Source organism: Tasmannia lanceolata, unplaced genomic scaffold (genome assembly GCF_043159265.1).
Source record: "Tasmannia lanceolata isolate RefF3 unplaced genomic scaffold, GAP_Taslan_0.1 ptg000015l, whole genome shotgun sequence".
NCBI lineage: Eukaryota > Viridiplantae > Streptophyta > Magnoliopsida > Canellales > Winteraceae > Tasmannia > Tasmannia lanceolata.
Window position 1 is genome coordinate 58,545,700 of NW_027518692.1, and position 19,833 is coordinate 58,565,532.

Below are 19,833 nucleotides of genomic sequence, written 5' to 3' on the forward strand. Positions count from 1 at the left end.
TCTAGTAGAAGGAATGACCCATCCAGGCATTTTCCTGTTCTTGTGTACTCGGATGTTCTCCGACACCATCCTATATCTGCAAATGAGTGATCCCAAGGTTTCTCTTTTAGAAGATAAAGTGATCCCAAGGTTAGCTGCAAGCATAATGCCGTTTCGGAGGGCTACCCAATTGGCCATACGGATTGATCAGATAACCCATATACATTGGATCTGGAGCTGTGTCAATCCAATGAGACAGGTTCCCGCATGTCATGGTTGGATGGAATTTGGGTTCGGAAGTGCTCACCAAGTTTGAGCCCAATTGTTGGATCATCACGCCGTTGCACCCACCACAGGTGATCCTACATCCATGAACAAAGCTGATAAAAGAACACATCCTTTTAAGAGTTTGCCAAAAGATTACATTCTGTTTGCAAACTTGATCTTGCAGACGGGATGTCCGTGTTCAACATGAGACTTGAACACTACTAAGATCAAATTTTGTAATGCCCAACTGATAAAATGAGATCACAATCACCAAAAAACATATGCTAAGCTGATTAACACCTATCCAAATTAACCCGTATGTTGCCACATGCGCCCCTGCTCATCTCACAAGAAAAACAGCAATTGTCGTAAATGTAAGTATATATATATGCAAAGGTCCCCCTTCTCAGTGTTACAAGAAAATAGTAATCCAGTCTGTCTGTTACAGTTAAACCTGCCTGCAGTAGGTACATCATAACAAAACCTTCGTCAAAAAATGCCATCGAGCCAAAAAAAAAAAATATCAGATGGCAACCACCCAAAAAAACGGAAGTCTTACTCAGTTAGGCAAATCTGATACCAGCCCAGATGTACCAAGAGGAGTCCTACCATCTTCCTATGCGGCTGGAATCAAGCCCTCCACTTCTTACCATGTGATGGTGACCTAAGCTGCACCATCGACAAACCCTTCGCCCTCATGGAGAGGGGAGTCCTCCTGCAGCTGTGATGGATTAACAGATTCCTTAAAATTCTCCTGGCCCTTAAAAGGAGAATTTGGACTGCAGCTCCTGCTCCTGCTTTTACTATGCCCACCCCATCCATGGCTTGGGCTATGGCTTCTACTCCGACATTGGCTCCTATCTCCCGTGCTCTGTTCATTACTAACAGCAGGGAAGCCCTTATCATACCCCCCACGTGCACCAGCCACATGAGCGTTGTGGAAGCTGAAGCTTTGATCATACCTGTCACTAATAAGCCAAGTTTTCAATCATATTTTGTACATTAAGGAGAGGGGGGTCTTTGTGGAAAAATATCAGGAAGAAGTTTCGGTACCTGTCCTGATTGCTGGGTCCACTGCCACCTTGGCTTCTATCGAACCCACCTGAAGACAGAAAAGGGGCCCGTCCACCCCTACCACCAAAATCAGAAGAACCATGATATCGGCCTCCATCACGACCACCAGGGCCAGAACCCCACCTGCTGTGAGTCCTGCCCATTCCACCACCACGTGAAGCCATGTCGCGTATCTCCGGAGGAACTCGCTGGCTCGCACCTTCTAAAACTTTGATGAGATCATTCGCATGTTTTGAATCCTGATCACAGAAGAATGTGTATGCCAGTCCAGTGGCACCTGCCCTTCCAGTCCTACCTATCCTGTGAACATAGTCTTCAACTCCTGTCGGGAAGTCATAGTTGACAACCACCCTGTAACAGATATTGGGTACAAAGCCTTCATTACAATTAGTGCTGCAGGAACAACATGAATGCCTAAAATGACAAGTTCTCCAAACATGGGTGTGCCATTGTCTACCAAAAGGACGCTCTCCAAAAAGAAGGACAAGCTCTCCAAAAAGGACAAGCTCAATGCAATTAAATTCAGCTACAGATGGCGCCACTTCAGAAGTGTAAAGAACCAAAAAAAAAAAAAAAAAAGAGAAGAACCAGTAGCTATTACCGGATGTCTTTTACGTCCAGTCCTCGAGCCGCAACATCTGTCGCCACAAGTATGGGAGATTTTCCAGATCGAAATTGGCTTAATACAAAGTCCCTCTCACCCTGAGTTTTATCACCATGAATAGCAGCAGCTCCAAACTGGCGAGTGATGTTGCGAGAAAGCTGATCACACATCTTCTTGGTCGAGCAAAAGATTATGACTTTAGAACCCGGTTCTTGAGATCGCAAGATCTGCTCCAACCGCCTTTGTTTCTCCATAGGTGTGATTACTTCAATATACTAAGGAGACCAAAAGCAAACAGATGAGTACTTCATCTAATGTATTTTACAATGAAAACATGGGGAATAAGATTAGCCTTAGACCACACAGCAAACCCAACAAACCTCAAAGCAAAAGTTTGGTGAGCATGTACCAAATAACCAGAACAAAATAAATAACTAAATAAATAAAGCAGGAGCATTTACATATCTACTTCGAGCTAGAGAAAACCAGTAAGAGGAGAGCCGTTAAATTCATACCTGGGTGATAGACTTGTTTGCTACAAGCTCATCTACGTTGCCAATGTTAACCTGAACAGGATTAACCAGTAAATCAGCAGCAATTTTACGAACCTCCTTAGGCCATGTTGCTGTATACATAAGAGTTTGCCGTCGGGCAGGTATTTCTTTCACAATCTTCCGTATTTGAGGTTCAAAACCCATGTCCAGCATGCGATCAGCCTCATCAAGCACCAGATATGAAATCTGATGAAGGCTTATTCTTCTCATCTCTAAAATATCGTTCAACCGTCCTGGGGTCGCAACCACAATATCTGTTCCTCGATCTAAATCTCTCAGCTGTGGACCTTTTGGTGCTCCTCCATATAAACACTGGAACAAGATAAGACATTATTTAAGCAACCAAAACATGAAGAAAAGAGGTATGTTGTGCAAGTGCTAGGCAATGGATTGAAGTATTATTGGAGCATGAGATGCATCAGTTTTTCAATTGGAAAATACAAGTGAAGAGAAAGCAAGTATCATTTCATACAGAGTGGCATTGTTTGTCCAAAAAAATAGACCATAATAAATTTTGGGATGCAGTCCTAACTCAATCCACAACAGACTCGTCAAAGAAGAAGAGCAGTGTTTTTCTGTCAGTATCAGAATTTCACGCATGAGGGCAAGCCTTGGTGCAACGGTAAGGTTGCTCCATTGTGACCTTGTGGTCACGAGTTCGAGTCACGGAAACAGCCTCTCTGCAAAGCAGGGGTAAGGATGCGTACATCTAGCCCTCCCCAGACCCCGCAATGGCGGGAGCCTCGTGCACTAGGCCGCCCTTTTTTATCAGAATTTTATGCATCCCAGAAAAATTGAACATCAAAGCATTTGACATTGATCTGTCTTTTTTCTTTTTTTTTTGAATGGTTTGATATTGATCTGTCAAATAAAATGAAGAAAAAATAGTTCTGGTTATTTACCATTGGATTCGGATTCTGGTGCTCTTTCCCAGTGCACATAGCTCTCTCTCTCTCTCTCTCTCTCTCTCTCTCTCTCTCTCTCTCTCTCTCTCTCTCTCTCTCACACACACACACACACACACACACTTGGTTTTTGAAATTTTTGAATGAGCATATAAGCTTCAAGTTCTCTAATAGTTTCTGTGAAAATTACTTAGATGAGAAGACATATCTGGTTTTGAGGCTATTGGTGTTTATATATTTTCCATGCCAGTTTCAATTTAGGTGCTAGGGAAAAAGGTGTCAGTACCATAGCACAATAAAATTGAGGCATAAGTGAGATGGTGATCGGTAAGCATGCTTTGATATCAAAGTTTGGCACAAGTGGCTATTGGTTAAGCTAAGCCACTCTAAAGACGGTACACAAACTGATACGTAAGTGACACATCAGATCAGCCCTATATGATTAGTTACAACAATTAAAGATAAAAAACAATTAAAGATAAATATCGTGGTAACAGGGGCAAACCGTGCATGAAATTCTTGATGACTTGCCAAACTTCTCGGCTTCATCTTGTATCTGGGTCGCCAGCTCCCTAGTTGGCGATAGAACCAACACTGTTGGACCCAATTGGGAATTCTTGCGAGAGCGCTTGAGATGAATAAAACCCGGAAGAAGATAACCCAATGTTTTCCCTGAACCGGTCTTTGCAATGGCCACAATGTCACGACTCTGTAAAGCAATCGGCCACGACTGGGCCTGGATTGGGGTAGGTGCAGAAAATCCAGCACGCTGAAACTGGAAAAGGAAAAAACCACAAGACACTCATGAGAATTTTTTATGGATACGAGGAATTCCAGCTTAAAATTAATCATTCTATTTGTTTTTCTTTCTTTAATTAACCAGAGGATTAGCTATGCTAGAAGAAGCAAATCCTCCATATGGGATGCAAGCCCGAACAGGAGAAAGGGGCTTCTTCTGTTCGGACCGAGTGGCACACTGAACTATCACCGGAGGCAACCCCAGCCACGAAATGGTAATTCGGGAAGCCCTTCTCAAATTGGTCCACCGTATATGGCACTCCAACTATATGCAAGCCCCCAGAGAGGTGGCACAACAGAGGCACAGCATACGACATTAACTCCTCCCCGGAGCAAATATCGCACCTGCGACAAAAGTAAAGACGAAAACACGGACATGAGTCTGAAATTCAAAGTTGTTCCCCTCCACCAATCACAATACTTGCATACAGAAACACTGTTAGGTTACAGAGTTGAAAAAATTATTCAAGTGAATGGGTGCAACTCGGGATAGGTTAGGTCGGGCTAAGACCAACCCAAACCCAACCCAAGAGGGTAATTGTTCAACCTAACCAGACCCGAGCTCAACCTGAGGAGGGTGAAACCAAACCCAACCCGCATATAATAGACTCAACCGGTCAACCCAAACCCAAACTGAACCCAACCTGATTTCTCAAATGGAACTCCACCCGACCCACAAATTTAACCACTGATGATTCCCATGCTTGCGGTAACATTTTCTGATAAAATGGGTAAGAGCAATTGATTTGTGGTGACAGCCATTGATTTATCTACCATGAAGGGATGATACAGATAAGCACACTACAAAATGATGGTATTTGAAAATATGACCCTATCAATTTTGTTTATGTCTTCTCAAATGATATACTTTATCCAATACAAAAGAATGCAATGACAACTGTTAGTGTTATAAGTTTATAACACACCTGATGATGATTATTGGAATCTGTTTGGAACTGTCTCAGGACAAAAGTATCCTGATGGTTCTCTCGTTTTCCGTTTTGTTCCAACTTGCTCACAGATATCAACTTGGATAAGGACAGATTGAGTTTCAAAGAGCACAGGAGGGTTCACTATTAGGGGTATAAACGAGCCGAGGCTTGGCTCGTTAAGCTCAACACCTGAGCTCGGGCTCGGGCTCGGCTCGCGAGCGGCTCGCAAGCCTTACTGAGCTCGTTAATGGGCCAATTGGGCCCCAAAATCCTACATGTTTTGGGCTTTTTTGGACCTATCATGTATAATCAAATGATTCAAATTAAATAATTACATAACCTGTAAGGGATTTAGGGCTATATATATATATATATATGAGAAAACGATTTCTACACACGAGTGTAGATAAGTTATCTACACACTGGCTTAAAATACAATTGAGGGCATATTGTTTGGGTGATCCAAACCATTCATTTGATTGGCCCTCACATAGATAGGGTGTCCACAAAAAATCAGCTCCAAAGGATCATCCCAACCCTATGATTTGTGGAGGTAAAATGGAAGTGTATAAACCTTCACAAATCTGTCCATTGTTTGCCTCCACGGTTCGAAGGGTTAGGATGATCCTATGAAGCTGATTTTTTGGGCACACCCTATCTATGTGAGGGCCCATCAAATGAATGCTTTGGATCACCCAAACAATGTGGGGCCCCACTGTATTTTAAGCTAGTGTGTAGATAACTTATCTACACTTGTGTGTAGAAACCGTTTTCTCATAATATATATATATATATATATATATATATATATATATATATATATATATATATATATATATATATATATATATATAAATTCTTAACGAGCCCAGTCGAGCTAAGCCTGGCCTAGCTCGGGCTCGGCTTGTTAAGGATTCGTGCCGAGCCAATACCGAGCCGAGCTTGAGTGAGCTTCCGAGCCTGAGCCCAAACTAACACCCCTATTCACTATGATGAATATCAAGGGGTAAAAGAACTCCAGCGAAAGGGTTCCCTTAGTTATGAAGCCGATGAATATACTGGCAGTCGCAAGGAGAAACCGGAGAGATGGGACTAGTCTTCGCCTTTGAATGATGGAATGAGGACAATAGATAGAGTAATGTGAATCTCTGACTTTGCGATGACAGCAAGAACCATCTCCAATTCAGGTCTCTGTTTTTCAAATAGTTACCAATTTTATTGCTAGTGGAAGGGGTTGGGTCTGTAGCTCAACGGTTGGGGCTTTGTTTCACAACCTTGAGGTCTCAGGTTCGATCCCGGCTCGCCAATAAGAAAAAAGTTACCAATTTTATCATGGTATAAAAGATCACAAGTGCACTTCAGGGGGTAAAGACCGCCCAGTGCACAATGAGACACTACACGATCCTGATTTGGCTGATACGATCAGCCAAATCGTTGGCACATCTGGGAATTAGAGAGAAAGAGAATACACCATTGCAAACATATATCTTTAATCTCATCCATAAGATTGGCTAATCTCTACAAATCGTTGCATATTCTGTTGACTCAGGAGATTGTGTTAGAGGAATCGCTTTCCACTTCCAAACTGCCCTCCATTTGTGCGATGAAAATAGTCAATCCTTGGTGAAGAGCTTGGACCTCGGCTTCTGTGGAATCAGTGACGCTGATTGAACCCGCAAAGGAGTAGATGATGTCGCCCAAAGGATTCCTAAATACGCATCTAATTCATGCTTTGCCTGGGTTGCCAAGGGAGCAACCGTCGACATTGAGTTTTCTGCCGTTTCTAGGAAAGGGTTTCCATCTCGCTACAACTTTAGATTTGGAGATGCCTCCTCTCAAAATTGTCTCCCAATTTCTAATGATAATATCTCCCAAGAATGAAATTTGTTACCATTCAAAAATAAATAAAATCTCCCAAGTACCCAGAATAGGAATCATGTTGAAGAGCCCAAGAGACTATTCTTGAACTAATGTTTCAAAACATCCGGTCAAGAGAGGTGCCTCTACCTTCAAAAATGTGCAAATTCCTCTCCCAAAAAATCCAAAGTATAGCAAAAGGTATGAGATGCACAGCATTAGACTGAGAAAGAGTCAAAGTATGTTACTCTCCAACTCCATAAAATATATGGGATCATGTTCAAAAATACCCAATTGACCCTATATTAATTGAGAACCTGGTCCCAAATAAGAGAAACCAACCTGAAGTGAATGAAAAGATGTAAAGGAGATTCCTCATTTGAAACACAGAGATGGCACTTATTTGCCAATTGAAGATGATGATCTTCAGCCCATCCTGAGTGTTGATACTGTTAAGGGTCGTCGTCCAACAAAATGCATGAACTCTTGGCGGAACAAGAGGTTTCTAAACATTCTGCCAAGAGAATGAATAAACCGAGGCATTTCCCAAAAATCTAAACAGTTGCTATTGTTTTCTTCTTCCTCCTCTGTTCTTCTTGTGTTGGGTGGGTTTAGGATTAGAAGAGAGATGGAGCCTGGACCAGAGGTAGATGAGAACCGAGAGGTTGAGAGTTGACCAGAAAATCAACTCAGAGGAGGGCTATAGAGGGTAAAGGCATTAGGAAGGGAGAGAAATAAGAGTTTTGATGTTTCGAGAGACAATGAGAGGTGCGAGTGGGATTTAGGGTTTCTGGTATAGAGGTGTCATACATAAGAAAAAGCGTGGCCCGGACCCCGCCATTGCGGGGTCTGGGGAGAGCTAGATGTACACAGCTTTACCCCTGCTTTGTAGAGAGGTTGTTTCCGTGAGATGGAGCCTGAACCAGAGGTAGATGAGAACCGAGAGGTTGAGAGTTGACCAGAAAATCAACTCAGAGGAGGGCTATAGAGGGTAAAGGCATTAGGAAGGGAGAGAAATAAGAGTTTTGATGTTTCGAGAGACAATGAGAAGTGCGAGTGGGATTTAGGGTTTCTGGTATAGAGGTGTCATACATAAGAAAAAGCGTGGCCCAGACCCCGCCATTGCGGGGTCTGGGGAGAGCTAGATGTACACAGCTTTACCCCTGCTTTGCAGAGAGGTTGTTTCCGTGACTCGAACCCGTGACCATCCCTGCTTTGCAGAGAGGTGTCATGCATCTTTACTTTTATTCTTTTACCCTTACACAATTACACTACCCTTTTACCCTTATACAATAAAAAAATAGAGTTCTGTCGGGGTCGGGTTGCCCGACACCTCAACCCAAACCAATCTGACTCTGACTTTTATTTTCTTGAGTTTCCCAACCCAGCACAAATTTGCCAAGTCCAAAACCAACCCAGTAAAAATTCGGGGTGAATCCGACCTGAGTTGCACCCCTACTAGTGTGTGTACATAGGAAGAGACTAGACTAAGAATGGATAACTGTGAACTGATGCAAAGCATACCTCTCTTAGAATCTCCAAGGGAAAACTCGTAGACTCAAAAGTTATAAATGGAGCAGGTACGTCATCTCCCTGAGCATGTTCACAAAGAAAGCCTGCTGTCAGCACCCATCAATAAAACAACTATAAACAAAAAGCAGCCGCAAAGAAAAATTCACAATGATTGGTCAAAAGGAGGAACTCCATCAAACTCAGAACTTCCTAACCTTAATGCACAATATCTATATAGCATATCAGAATTTTGGTCAGTTTTTTACATATTGACGTATCCTTTCCAGTTTCCATCCATTATGCGATCATATTCTCAAAATTTACTTACAAATTTGGTTGGCTACTTTATTTATTTTTTTTGAGTTTAAGATGCCTATATTGTACTCCATTTTTATTTTCATTTTGTGTGTGTGTGTGTGTGTGTGTGTGTGTGTTCTCCAGTATCCACAGACTTAATTTTTTAAAAAGAAAAACCTATTAAAGTTTGTGTAATCCATTAAAGTCTTGAGTGCTTGACATTATCCGTGATTCATTGGCCGTTCCCTTTAATAATATGATATACTTCAATATTTTCTGTCCACTCATTCTGACACCATAAAAAAAGGCCTCTTTGGACGCCACCAAAATTTCAGTATTTGCTATCTAACTGATGGATGTGGGGGAGAAATATACAGTTTACTGATGGATAGTGATGGGGAATATACAATTTTTTTTTTTAATGGAGGAATATACACTTTACTTATATCTTATTTTTTGGATTTCTTTTACATTTTCTTTTATTTGTAATGTGCTTAAAAAAAGCAAGAACAATTGTTCTAATCTAGAATCAGACTGATAATTTGATTCGATTTGATACTTACTAGAATTCACTGTCTTCTTAACTTTGTAAACAATGTGTCTGTAACATTTTTTTTTTTTTGGTTGATATGTAACATTTCCACCCTTTTTTTTTAATGTTACATTTCCACTCATTTGTGAATGGAACATTAAGGCCCAGTCGGAATCCATTATATACATACATATATGTGTGTGTGTATCATTCATAAATCCATTTAAAACACAATTGCAAATAATAATATTGAAATTAAAAAAAAAAAAGTGTATGCATAGATTGGGAAGCAAACTCTTTCAAACAAAACAAAAAAAAAAGATTGGGAAACAATGTGTATTCCCCAAGTTTTTAAAACCTCCATCCTAAAATTGTAACCCTCATAAGAAAGAAAGGGAAAATGTCTCTAGCTGCCCACTTCCATTGGTGGGAGAGACCCGATCCCATCACTAACGCCATTGACAATCAGTGTTACAATTTGGGGCACGCCCACAGTCTGAAGTGGAGCTCAGCATAAATCAACAAAAGAATTAGCGGAATAGGTTAGCTAAAATTAAATCTGTCTACTGCCTCTTGAAAAATGTAAAATAGCAGGCATCCATAGAACACTGATGTTTTCATGCAATTAAAGAAATTACAAGTGCAACTCTTGCATTAAAAGGCATAAGATGCATACAGAAACAGATATTTCATGCTGACGACGATAGGATTCAGCAGATGATTTCGAAGTATGTCCTCCAGGACCATGGTTATACGCACTGGCTGATCCATCGATAGAACTGCTACCTCCGCCTCTCGCACCCTGATGCAGAAAAGAGATCAATACTTTTATTAGTCTAAGAGAAAAGATGTCATAGAAAAACAATGCAACAGAAGTGTCAGTTAAATATAAGAATAATGACATGGTAACAAGTTGGGAACCGAATATGAACCAAACAGATAGCCTTTTCACACATAAGCAATCATAGACCCTTTTTTCCCTCAAAATGGCAAAACTACCCCTTCTATGCCATGTGGAGTGGAGAGATTTGTTCAGTTCCGCTCTCCGTTTCCGTAGCAGCACTCTAATACATGGTTTGAAATTTCGGTTTCGGCATAAATTTTGGACCTAGCTGAAATCCCGAAATTTCAGCCGAAATTCGGTAAAGACACTCGAAATGTCATTTTTTTGGGCCGAAATTTCGGCTGAAATTTGGGAAAGGAATAAAAAATTAATATTCTTTTCCAAATTTCTCCGAAATTGACGAAATTTCCGAAATTTCGTTTCGGTTTCGGTCTTGACCGAAATCCAAAATTTCGGACGAAATTTAAAACCATGCTCTAATAATAATAATAAATAACAAAGTGGGACACTTCATAACTTGGCAATTTGAAAGATATGAAAAACAAAGTCAATGGAAGGTAACAGAAAACTATTGACTTCTCAAATTTAAAAGCTGTATATCATTTATATGCCCACAAATCAATACTTCAATAGATGAAGGAGACCTCATTTATTCTTTTCCATAGGTAGCCTGCACTGCCTTGAGTTTAGAAATTCAACTACCCCCACCATGATTTTTCACTCGAAGGTCAGGAGTGAGGACACAAAAAGTTAAAGAGATTTTTTTTTTTTTTGAAATGGCAGGATGATTTCATTAAAAAGGAAGAGGCGAGGTGGACCACATCCAAAAGAGATAACAATCCCTTCCATGAATATCATGGTCTTGTCTGAAGATTTGCATCTTGATCATTTTTTAATATAGATAAGGCACAAATTATTGTCATTCCAAACAAATAATGCAAGAAGAGTCCTTGACAAGATCAATTGCTATCAGGAAAACTACAGTTCCATGGCTTCAATGTTCAAATTATTAAGGATGGACAGCAGACAGAGATATGGATTGCCCATAATCAAAAGGCACAAAAAGACACAAGATTGCTAGGACGAATTTCATGGGTTTTATCTACATATAAACATGAAGAGAATCAATCAGCCAATCAGGCCTGTTCAAGAGAAAAACGGCTACATAACTAAATCCAACCCCATAAACAAAATCTCATGGGTTAATCTACATACAGAAACAGCCATTAATGAGGAAAACCATGAAAAATCAAGAAACATAACAACTAAGAACATATATCAACTTTTAAAACTAATATGAACAATTCGTCGTACCTGAGAAGTTTTTTTGTATATTAATTTGGACAAACTTTTTTGCTGAAAATAGAAATTGTATTCGGATTCCAAAAGGAATAAAAATATCAATTGCCCAAGGAGCAAAAGATTATCATGCAGCCTTTTGATAGCCAAAAACAATTGAACCTCTACGTGATACGCCCGCAACAGAATGACACGGGAGTGGGTCCCATTTTTCCACCCAAAGCAAGGGATAATCCTTTGACTCTTCTCAAATTATATCAGGATTTATTTTAGATCCGATGGAGAAGGTAAAAGTTCTTGTCAGACACATGCATTTGTGTATCCATTTATGCTACCACACATTCACATTTTATATCAGTGTTTTTTATTTGGTTTTTAGATAAAATTATTTTATATCAGTGTTCTTATGAACCATTTGGAAATTAACTAAATGAATGGAAACAGAAAACAAATCATAGAAATAAACAAATAATAGCATGGACAATACCTGCTGGTTCTGTGCTCCAGGAATTTCTGTAAGCTTAGGCCCACCATTACTACTGTTATAACAACTATTTTCCTGGTTAGAATTACGCTGCCCTTGAGCTGAAGAACCCGATGATTGCTGAATTTGAACAGAAGAACTTATGGGTAATGAAGCAGGTTTCGAGACAGTTGCTACAGAAGCTGAACCTGAAAGTGGGGTAGCAGTAGGCTTCTCGTACTGGGTTACATTAGTCTCGGGATTCCAGAAATATAGATAACCAGTCTTGCCATCGATCAGACCTCTCCATGGCTTGGGGAGGGTTGGGTCTTTTGGCGCATAGCGCAGACCATTGGAAGAAGCAGATGCAGTGGCAGCCATAGCCAAGCAGAACACCAATTGGATGCAGGAACAGAAGAGACGAGAAGGCTTGATATAGTGACTGGAAAACTATTAAGGAAATCCTATTGGAACGTTGTCTCGCACCAAATTATAGAACCTAATACCCAAAAAAAGCCCCAGAAATCCAACCAGGAATTTCTCTTTAGGAACTGAATTTACTGACCTTTGAGAGAAGTAAAAATCTGTCACCCATTATCTCTCAAAAAACTGAACACACAAAAAAAAAAGAGTTTACCCATCAATATCAGAACAAGCCAAGAATCCACCAAACAAGCATAAACTACAAACAGACATCAAAAGATAAAAAGAAAAATAACCCAAAATCAGGAATGCCAACCCATAAAACTAGAGCAGAAACACTAATATAGAGCTTTATATATGCAAAAAAAAAAAAAAAAAAAAAGAGCTCTATATATGTGCAAAAAAAAAAAAAAAAAAAGCATGACTGCTTGTAATCAAGTATGGCATTCTAGTATGCAAAAGAATCGGAAAAGCAAAACCCTAACAAGCCTATGAAAACGTATGATTTGAAAGACTCCAAGCAAAACCCTAAGAAGCTCCCACATTACCACATCCAGGGTTTCTGCATCGTACATTTTCAGGATTTCATAACCTAAAACCATAAGACTCCGAAGTGCAAAAATAAAAACCCTAACACGCCATTTGGATACAAGAATTTTATGATCCAGGATTGTAACCTGGATTTTCTATGCTAAAATCTGGATTTTATAACCTGAATTGTACATTTTCAGGATTGTAGAATGTAGATAGATTCTAGGGTTTTAGAGGTTTTAGCTTGTAAAATCCATGTATCCAAACGGCCCATTAAGAATCTAAAGAGATTCGATTCGATTCGATTGCAAAAACTAAGCCATGTGCAAGATCTATCACTTTCTAGGGTTTTAGAGGCTTAAAAAATCCTCAACACATGAATCTCAAAAAACCCTAGCTGTTAAAGTAGATAGACAAAATGGCATACCTTCCTTTGCAGAGAGACACGGAGGCGGAGGGAAAGGAAAATTCTTACATTTTTTTTCTCCTATTCCGAAGTTTCAGGAAAAAGAAAACACATTTGCTGATGTCGCTCTTTTATATACTTTTTAGAAAACCGTATCGGGTTCGAACCTTACTAGGGTTACATTTGTAAGGTTAATGTTTTATAGAAGCAGAAATAGTGGGCCCCACTGAGAGTGGGGTCACTATCCCAAACCCAAAGTATTAAACCATCAGATGATCTTAACCGTCCAAACAATGAAATTTTTTATGTTTGTTGTGAATTTGGTCGAGAATTTTTGTTCCCACGGGGACGATGATGTGTTAGTGACCGGTGAAAATGGGAAGCTTGTCACAATTTTTGTTTCCGTTGATCGAGATCGTCCATTTACAGCTTTACGCGGGCCAGCAGTGGATGCCAACCAAACAAGGGTGTTTTGCTGATGTGGCACCCAAATGCCGAATAAAACCCCAAAGTCATCCCGTTACTTCTCACCTAAAAGAGAAGGGCGGCAATGAGATTTTATATGGGGTGTGCCCGTGAAATCTAGTAATTTTCAAAAGGTATAGTGGGGCCCATTTCATATCATGATCCAAATCGTTCATTTGTTGGGCCATGACATAAATAGATGCTACGCCATAACTCATCTCTATAAGATGACCCTAACGCTCCGACATCCTATGGAGATGATTTACAAGGTATTTATGTTTTGGCCCGACAAATGAACAGTTTGGATCATCCTATGAAGTGGGCCCCACTATACCTTTTGAAAATTACTAGGAACCATATAAAATCTCGGGTGCAGTAGTCCTCATTTTTAATAAGGGGAGGCTCACACCTGCATGACCAAGTTTTGATAATAGGAAGAATAGCCTTGTTTTATACTTTTCCAATTGGCTGCTAAGAGCCTAAGAGGCTTGATCTGTAATTACTTTTGAAAAAGTGTAAAACAAGGTGATTTGTCACATTATCAAAACATGGTGGGATTTGCTAGCGTCCATCGCAAAAGGCATTTCGGGGATGGTCTGTTGCATGTCAGAGCAATCGCACATGCTCACTTTTCAACAGATTTTGTCTTCATTCACGAGGTGGTTGTTCTCACATGCAACAGACCATCCGCGAAATGCCTTCTGCAATAGACGCCAGCAAATCCCTTGTTTTAATTAATAAGCTCCATATTTCTTGGACCAACTTCGTTCGTAAGAGGGGTTGAGAGTGTAGCTCAATTGGATAAGGCTATGCTCTTCAACCTTGAGGTTCGAGGCTCGATCCCGGCTTAGCTATAGCACTCAAAAAAAAAAAAAAAAAAAAACTATCCTTTGGAACCTAGATTTTTTTTCAGCCAAACTTATCCAATGGTTAAATTGTTCAATTAATGTGACTTTTTACCATGCCCCATCCACAATAGGTCCCACCACTATGAACTCTATACCACTCAACCATCAGTCACACGTCCAATTGAGATGCTACAAATCAAGACGTGTTCATGGTAAGGACCTAAGAGGTTTATTATATGGGGGCGCGGTATCTGAGCTCAAGCTCAGATAGCTTATCTGAGTTAGCCACTATAAATACTCCATCTCCCATCTTGTTTGACTCATCCAACACATTCAATTGATAGAACCTGACATAAATAGGGTCTTCCTAAGAAACCATCTCCATACAGTCATCCTAACCATTCGATCTGTAGAGGCACAAAATGCCCAATTTCCTAGATGTCCATTTTAAACCTTCACAAATCAACGGTTAGCATTTTCCTATGGAGATCATTTCTTAGGGACACCTTATCTATGTTAGGTCCTATAGATTCAATATCTAACGTAACCCAATCAACATAGGCACACCCTATTTAGAGTGTCTAGCTCAGATAAACTATATGAGCATGAGCTCATATACCATTTATCTTTATTATTATTATTATTATTATTATTATTATTATTATTATAGAGAAAACGGTTTCTACACATATGTGTAGATAAGTTATCTACACACTAGCTTAAAATACAGTGGGGGCCACATTATTTGGGTGATCCAAACCATTCATTTTTAAGGCCCTCACATAGATAGGGTGCCCATAAAAAATCAGATCCATAGGATCATCCTAACCATTTGAATTGTGGAGGCAAAAAATGGACTAATTTGTGAAGGTTTAAAGACATCCATTTTACCTCCACAAATCGTAGGGTTGGGATGATCCTATGGATCTGATTTTTTGTAGACACCCTATCTATGTGAGGGCCTTTAAAATGGATGGCTTGGATCACCCAAATAATGTGGGCCCCCACTGTATTTTAAGCTAGTGTGTAGAGAACTCTCTACACATATGTGTAGGAACCGTTTTCTCATATATATATATATATATATATATATATATATATATATATATATATATATATATATATACTATTTGGGATTTGATAGGGACCATCGTAGAAGGCATTTCATGCCTGGGGCTGTTGCATGTGAGAGCAGCCACATAGGTTCAGATTTTGCCTTACTGATTTAATTCATATGAGGTGGATGCTATCACGTGCAACAGCCCAGGAGCCAAATGCCTTCTGCGATGGTCCCTAGCAAATCCCTTTTTATTTTCTGCATTGTATTCAGTGTGATTATGCTGCTTAATATTTGCTTCTAACTTAGCAAGAAATGCAAAGAGCCCATTAAGGGTATTTCGGTGAATATATTTTGGGAATTCAAGATATGAACATTTTTGGCAGTTGAAGATAGGGGCATTTTATTAATTTTAAGCATTACCTAAAATGCCACTTTGTTATCGTGGGCTCATACTTAGTGGGCCATTGCATTTATAAGCCCGTAAGTTTTATAAAGGCCCAAGCCCAAGCCCAAGATAAGATTACAAATAACTTTTATGGTTTCAAAAGTGGTTTTTAACCATTCAAGCCCACTTCGCTTTGGCCCGGTTCGTTTTGGATTTTGAGAATTGATTGCATGTCAAAATTGATTATTCGACTTGTAATTAAACACAGGTTTTGGGATTCAAAGTCAGTTTTCAAAATCCAAAACAAACAGGGCATGAAGGATCGATGATGGCACCATGATATGTCCCACCTGAGTAGCATCATACGATTCATACTTATATGATCTAGGCCAATTTGTGTTTTTTTTTAGGATGAAGGATCGATTTTGAACTCAAAATCTATTCTACAAGTGCAAACCAAATACCCAATTTTGCCAAGAATTAGTTCTGGACTCAAATGGATACTTAAATCCAAAAGAAACATGACCTAAGAAGTTTCTTTGAATCACTACATGTTTTGTGTTTTGAATGGAAAGAGAATTGGACAAGGTACCCAATAAAGAACAGAGGATAGGCTTGTGTCATAAAACTCGTGGTTTATACACCCTGTGCAGTTATAAGTATTACTATCCTTATCCTCTAATAGTATTATGGGCATTATTCCACTGGGAAAGGACCTAAGAAGGCAAGACTTTATGAGAGCTCTCTCAAAGTACTTCTGCTTTATGAGCAATCAAACCCTCTAGACTAGACATGTGGCTGTTAAGATGCGGACCCAAAGGTGGTTCTCAATCACAATCATCCCCACATGCATATGCAGGTCTGAAGTCCATAGGTCTTTTCCTCTTCCCACTTACTAGACATTCAAACCACTATTTAAAAACTCCACCAATTAATCATTCACTCACTGGAGTCGAGTCCCTTTTACCTTAGTCGTGTTCTCGTACGAGCCACCAGCCTTAGTTTTGACTTACCATGTCAATCAAAAACTCCTTTATGTGGATGACAAGCTGATCACAGCAACAATTGGCTTGGTCTAGTTTTTGTCAGACTCCAAATTTGTAAACATTGAATTGAAGCCTACCACAATTTATATATATTATTGCAATAAAACTCATATATGCAGCTTATATCAGTTACATACTTTTGAATTCAATCCAATGCCTGGTTTAAAGAAATCAGGACCACTCCCAACAAAGTCCAACAATAAATAGTGGGTATCATATGAACCTCCATGTTAATGTGGTTTTAGCTGATTTTTCCTTTGGCGTTGTTTCTCTCAACGTGGAATAGGCGTGAAACATAAGTATTAAGTTCATAAAAAATTAGTTTTACGCCGTTTTACCTAGAAAAAAAAAAAAAAAAGGAGCCTTAGGACATGCTTGGCAACTAGGAAAAATTGTTCCTTGGAATATTTGTGGGCCCAACTACTAAAGATGAGCTCAAAGGGAAGAGAGTTGATGAGGCACAAGTGGAGTCAGCATGAGAAATCCCTGAAAAACAGTGAAAAATAATACGCTACTTCAAATTAAGTTTTCTTTTTCCCTGTTTTTGAGGGGCTTTTCATGTTGTCCCACTCCCATTCTATCAAATCACTCCCTCTCCGCCCATCTCTCACAACCGGTCCCACTAATATTCCTTTTTCATGGTAGCCAAACACACCCTTGGCGTAGTCTAGCATGACACTGCTTCAAATGTATAGCTGTGCAGTTTAATGTAACTCCATGTGGCATTAGTCGATGGATAGAGGCTAAAAGACAAAGCTCTTCGCTTGGATCTTTGGGTGATTTCAAAAAATCAAAAGTATATTGTGTGACACAATGGAAAGTACTACCATCTTGGGCAAGTTTTGCTTGGGCAGACAAAAGGATATGGGTAGTATGTGTATACTTTACTTCAGAACTCCCACAGAGATCTTCCTATTCCTACAGTTTCATTTATATTATTTCTAAATATTGACACCCACCTTCAGTTTGCCATATAAAAGTAGCAAGACAGTGGAAGAGATGATATCATCTTCCACTAACTTGTGTACCTAAATAGCTAAAGTCCAAAAGATCAACCTAATCATATAGCTGGCCTATTACAGGGTCTATGGCTAGGAAGGGAAACCTTGTACATTTGTCCATCTGTGAGTAAGAGTGCTTCTCTTTTATCTTTCCTTTTTCCCTTTATGGTTTTTAATAATAAGTGGATGGAAAACATTTAAGAAAATAAACATAATGATCCTGGACCAAGAAGACTTAACACACAAGATAGTGGCAGCAACTAGAAGTCTAGAACAATAGTCATAGTAATCCCACCAGCTATGTCACAAGGATTATACTAACAGAAGAAGTAACCTTGTCATTTCCGACACCCCATGTATTTGATCACACCATGGTTTTCTAAACCATAATAACAAAAATTTACATTTACCATAGGCTTTGAGTTTTATCATCCTAATAGTAAGCTTTTTATATGAAAAGCAAACATTACATTTACCCTAGCCTATTAAAATTCATAATATTATTATGCAGAAATATCAATTTATTAAAATTATTTAAAATATATTTCAGAATCCATAAATCTTTTCTTTTGAGATTTTCCGAATTCAACACTTAGTACCCATGCGACATAGCCCTTCAGATTAGTGGACCTGTAAATTGGTGTTAAGTAATGTCATACAGAAACAAGAACATGAAGGGAAGGATAGTCATGAGGATAAACCTCCAAAAATGAAAAAAATGAATCGATAAGATAAAGCTTCATGTTCTTACGTTTTTTGGGTAGGTGAGCTGATGTTTTCAAGTTATATCTAAGCTACCTTAAAGTTTCAGATATTCACTTTGAACATGCTAGCCAAGTGTAAACCATCAACTAGTTGAGGGAGGGGCAGCAGTCACTGAGGCATAGGTTGACACCACGGCTTTCACTAGTAATAAATACTTAAATAGCATCTTGGTTAGGAGAGATATAGACAACTAGAGTAGATACTAGCTATGAAATAGAAAAAGATTCCCCACCATTATTGGATGCTAAGTGGACATGAACTTTATCTGAGGCATGCAGAAATAGGACAGTTATCCAAAATAAAGGATTGAAAAAGTAATGCATCTTCCTGCAATTTACACACATTGGAAAAAAGGAGCCTACAACTGTAGTGAATGCGAAGAACCCTTCGAGCGATTATCATCATTCTCTCACCACATACACAGTTATATTCACAAACATATAAAATACACGGAGATGCTAACTTTTATTTGCATTTTTTGGAACTTTACGATTAAACTAACCTCAAAATCAATCAATTAACTTGTTCTCATGTCATTGGTCACTGTATCCACACTTCAAGGAATTGAACAGTAGATAGAGAGATCAGATTAAGATGATTAGTGCTATGTTACACAGATTCTTCTGAATGGGCAAAGTATCCGTGTCGGACACGTCCAGATTCCAATACTTCAAGATCCACGGCGACACTTCCAGTACACTACTATTTGTTTTTTTCTGAATACTACTAACGCAACTTTACAATTACCGCATGTTTTGAGTTTTATTCATCCCAATAGTAATTTTTTTATATGAAAATAAAATATTATAGGTACTTTACCTATTACAATTTTCAATATATTACTTGTTATAATTAAAATTTGATAATTGATTAAAATATTTTGGTGAATCCGCGAATCTTTCTTTTTGAGGTTTTCAGAATCCGACAATAACATTCATACCCATACTGATGCAACATAGGATTAGTGCAGTTTTGAAGACCAACCT

The 19,833-nt window shown here is 39.1% G+C and overlaps 1 protein-coding gene across 3 annotated transcripts; it reads right to left on the bottom strand.

Moving 5' to 3' along the window:
* Nucleotides 1–609: 609 nt before the first annotated feature.
* On the bottom strand, nucleotides 610–13,413 carry LOC143892690 (ATP-dependent RNA helicase-like protein DB10). 3 transcript variants are annotated; one of them, XM_077397486.1, is made up of 10 exons: nucleotides 13,299–13,394; nucleotides 12,483–12,526; nucleotides 11,942–12,367; nucleotides 9,988–10,113; nucleotides 8,495–8,563; nucleotides 3,889–4,158; nucleotides 2,440–2,790; nucleotides 1,922–2,199; nucleotides 1,300–1,671; nucleotides 610–1,208 (listed from the first exon to the last, which is right to left on the bottom strand). In XM_077397486.1, the coding sequence occupies exons 2-10, from the start codon at nucleotides 12,510–12,512 to the stop codon at nucleotides 911–913; spliced, it is 2,220 nt and encodes a 739-aa protein (XP_077253601.1). In that variant the 5' UTR covers nucleotides 12,513–12,526; nucleotides 13,299–13,394; the 3' UTR covers nucleotides 610–910. The 3 variants fall into 3 exon arrangements, with proteins under 3 accessions (XP_077253601.1, XP_077253600.1, XP_077253602.1); XM_077397485.1 differs by having other exon boundaries at nucleotides 610–1,214; nucleotides 13,299–13,392; XM_077397487.1 differs by having other exon boundaries at nucleotides 610–1,214; nucleotides 11,942–12,526; nucleotides 13,299–13,413.
* Nucleotides 13,414–19,833: the final 6,420 nt, after the last annotated feature.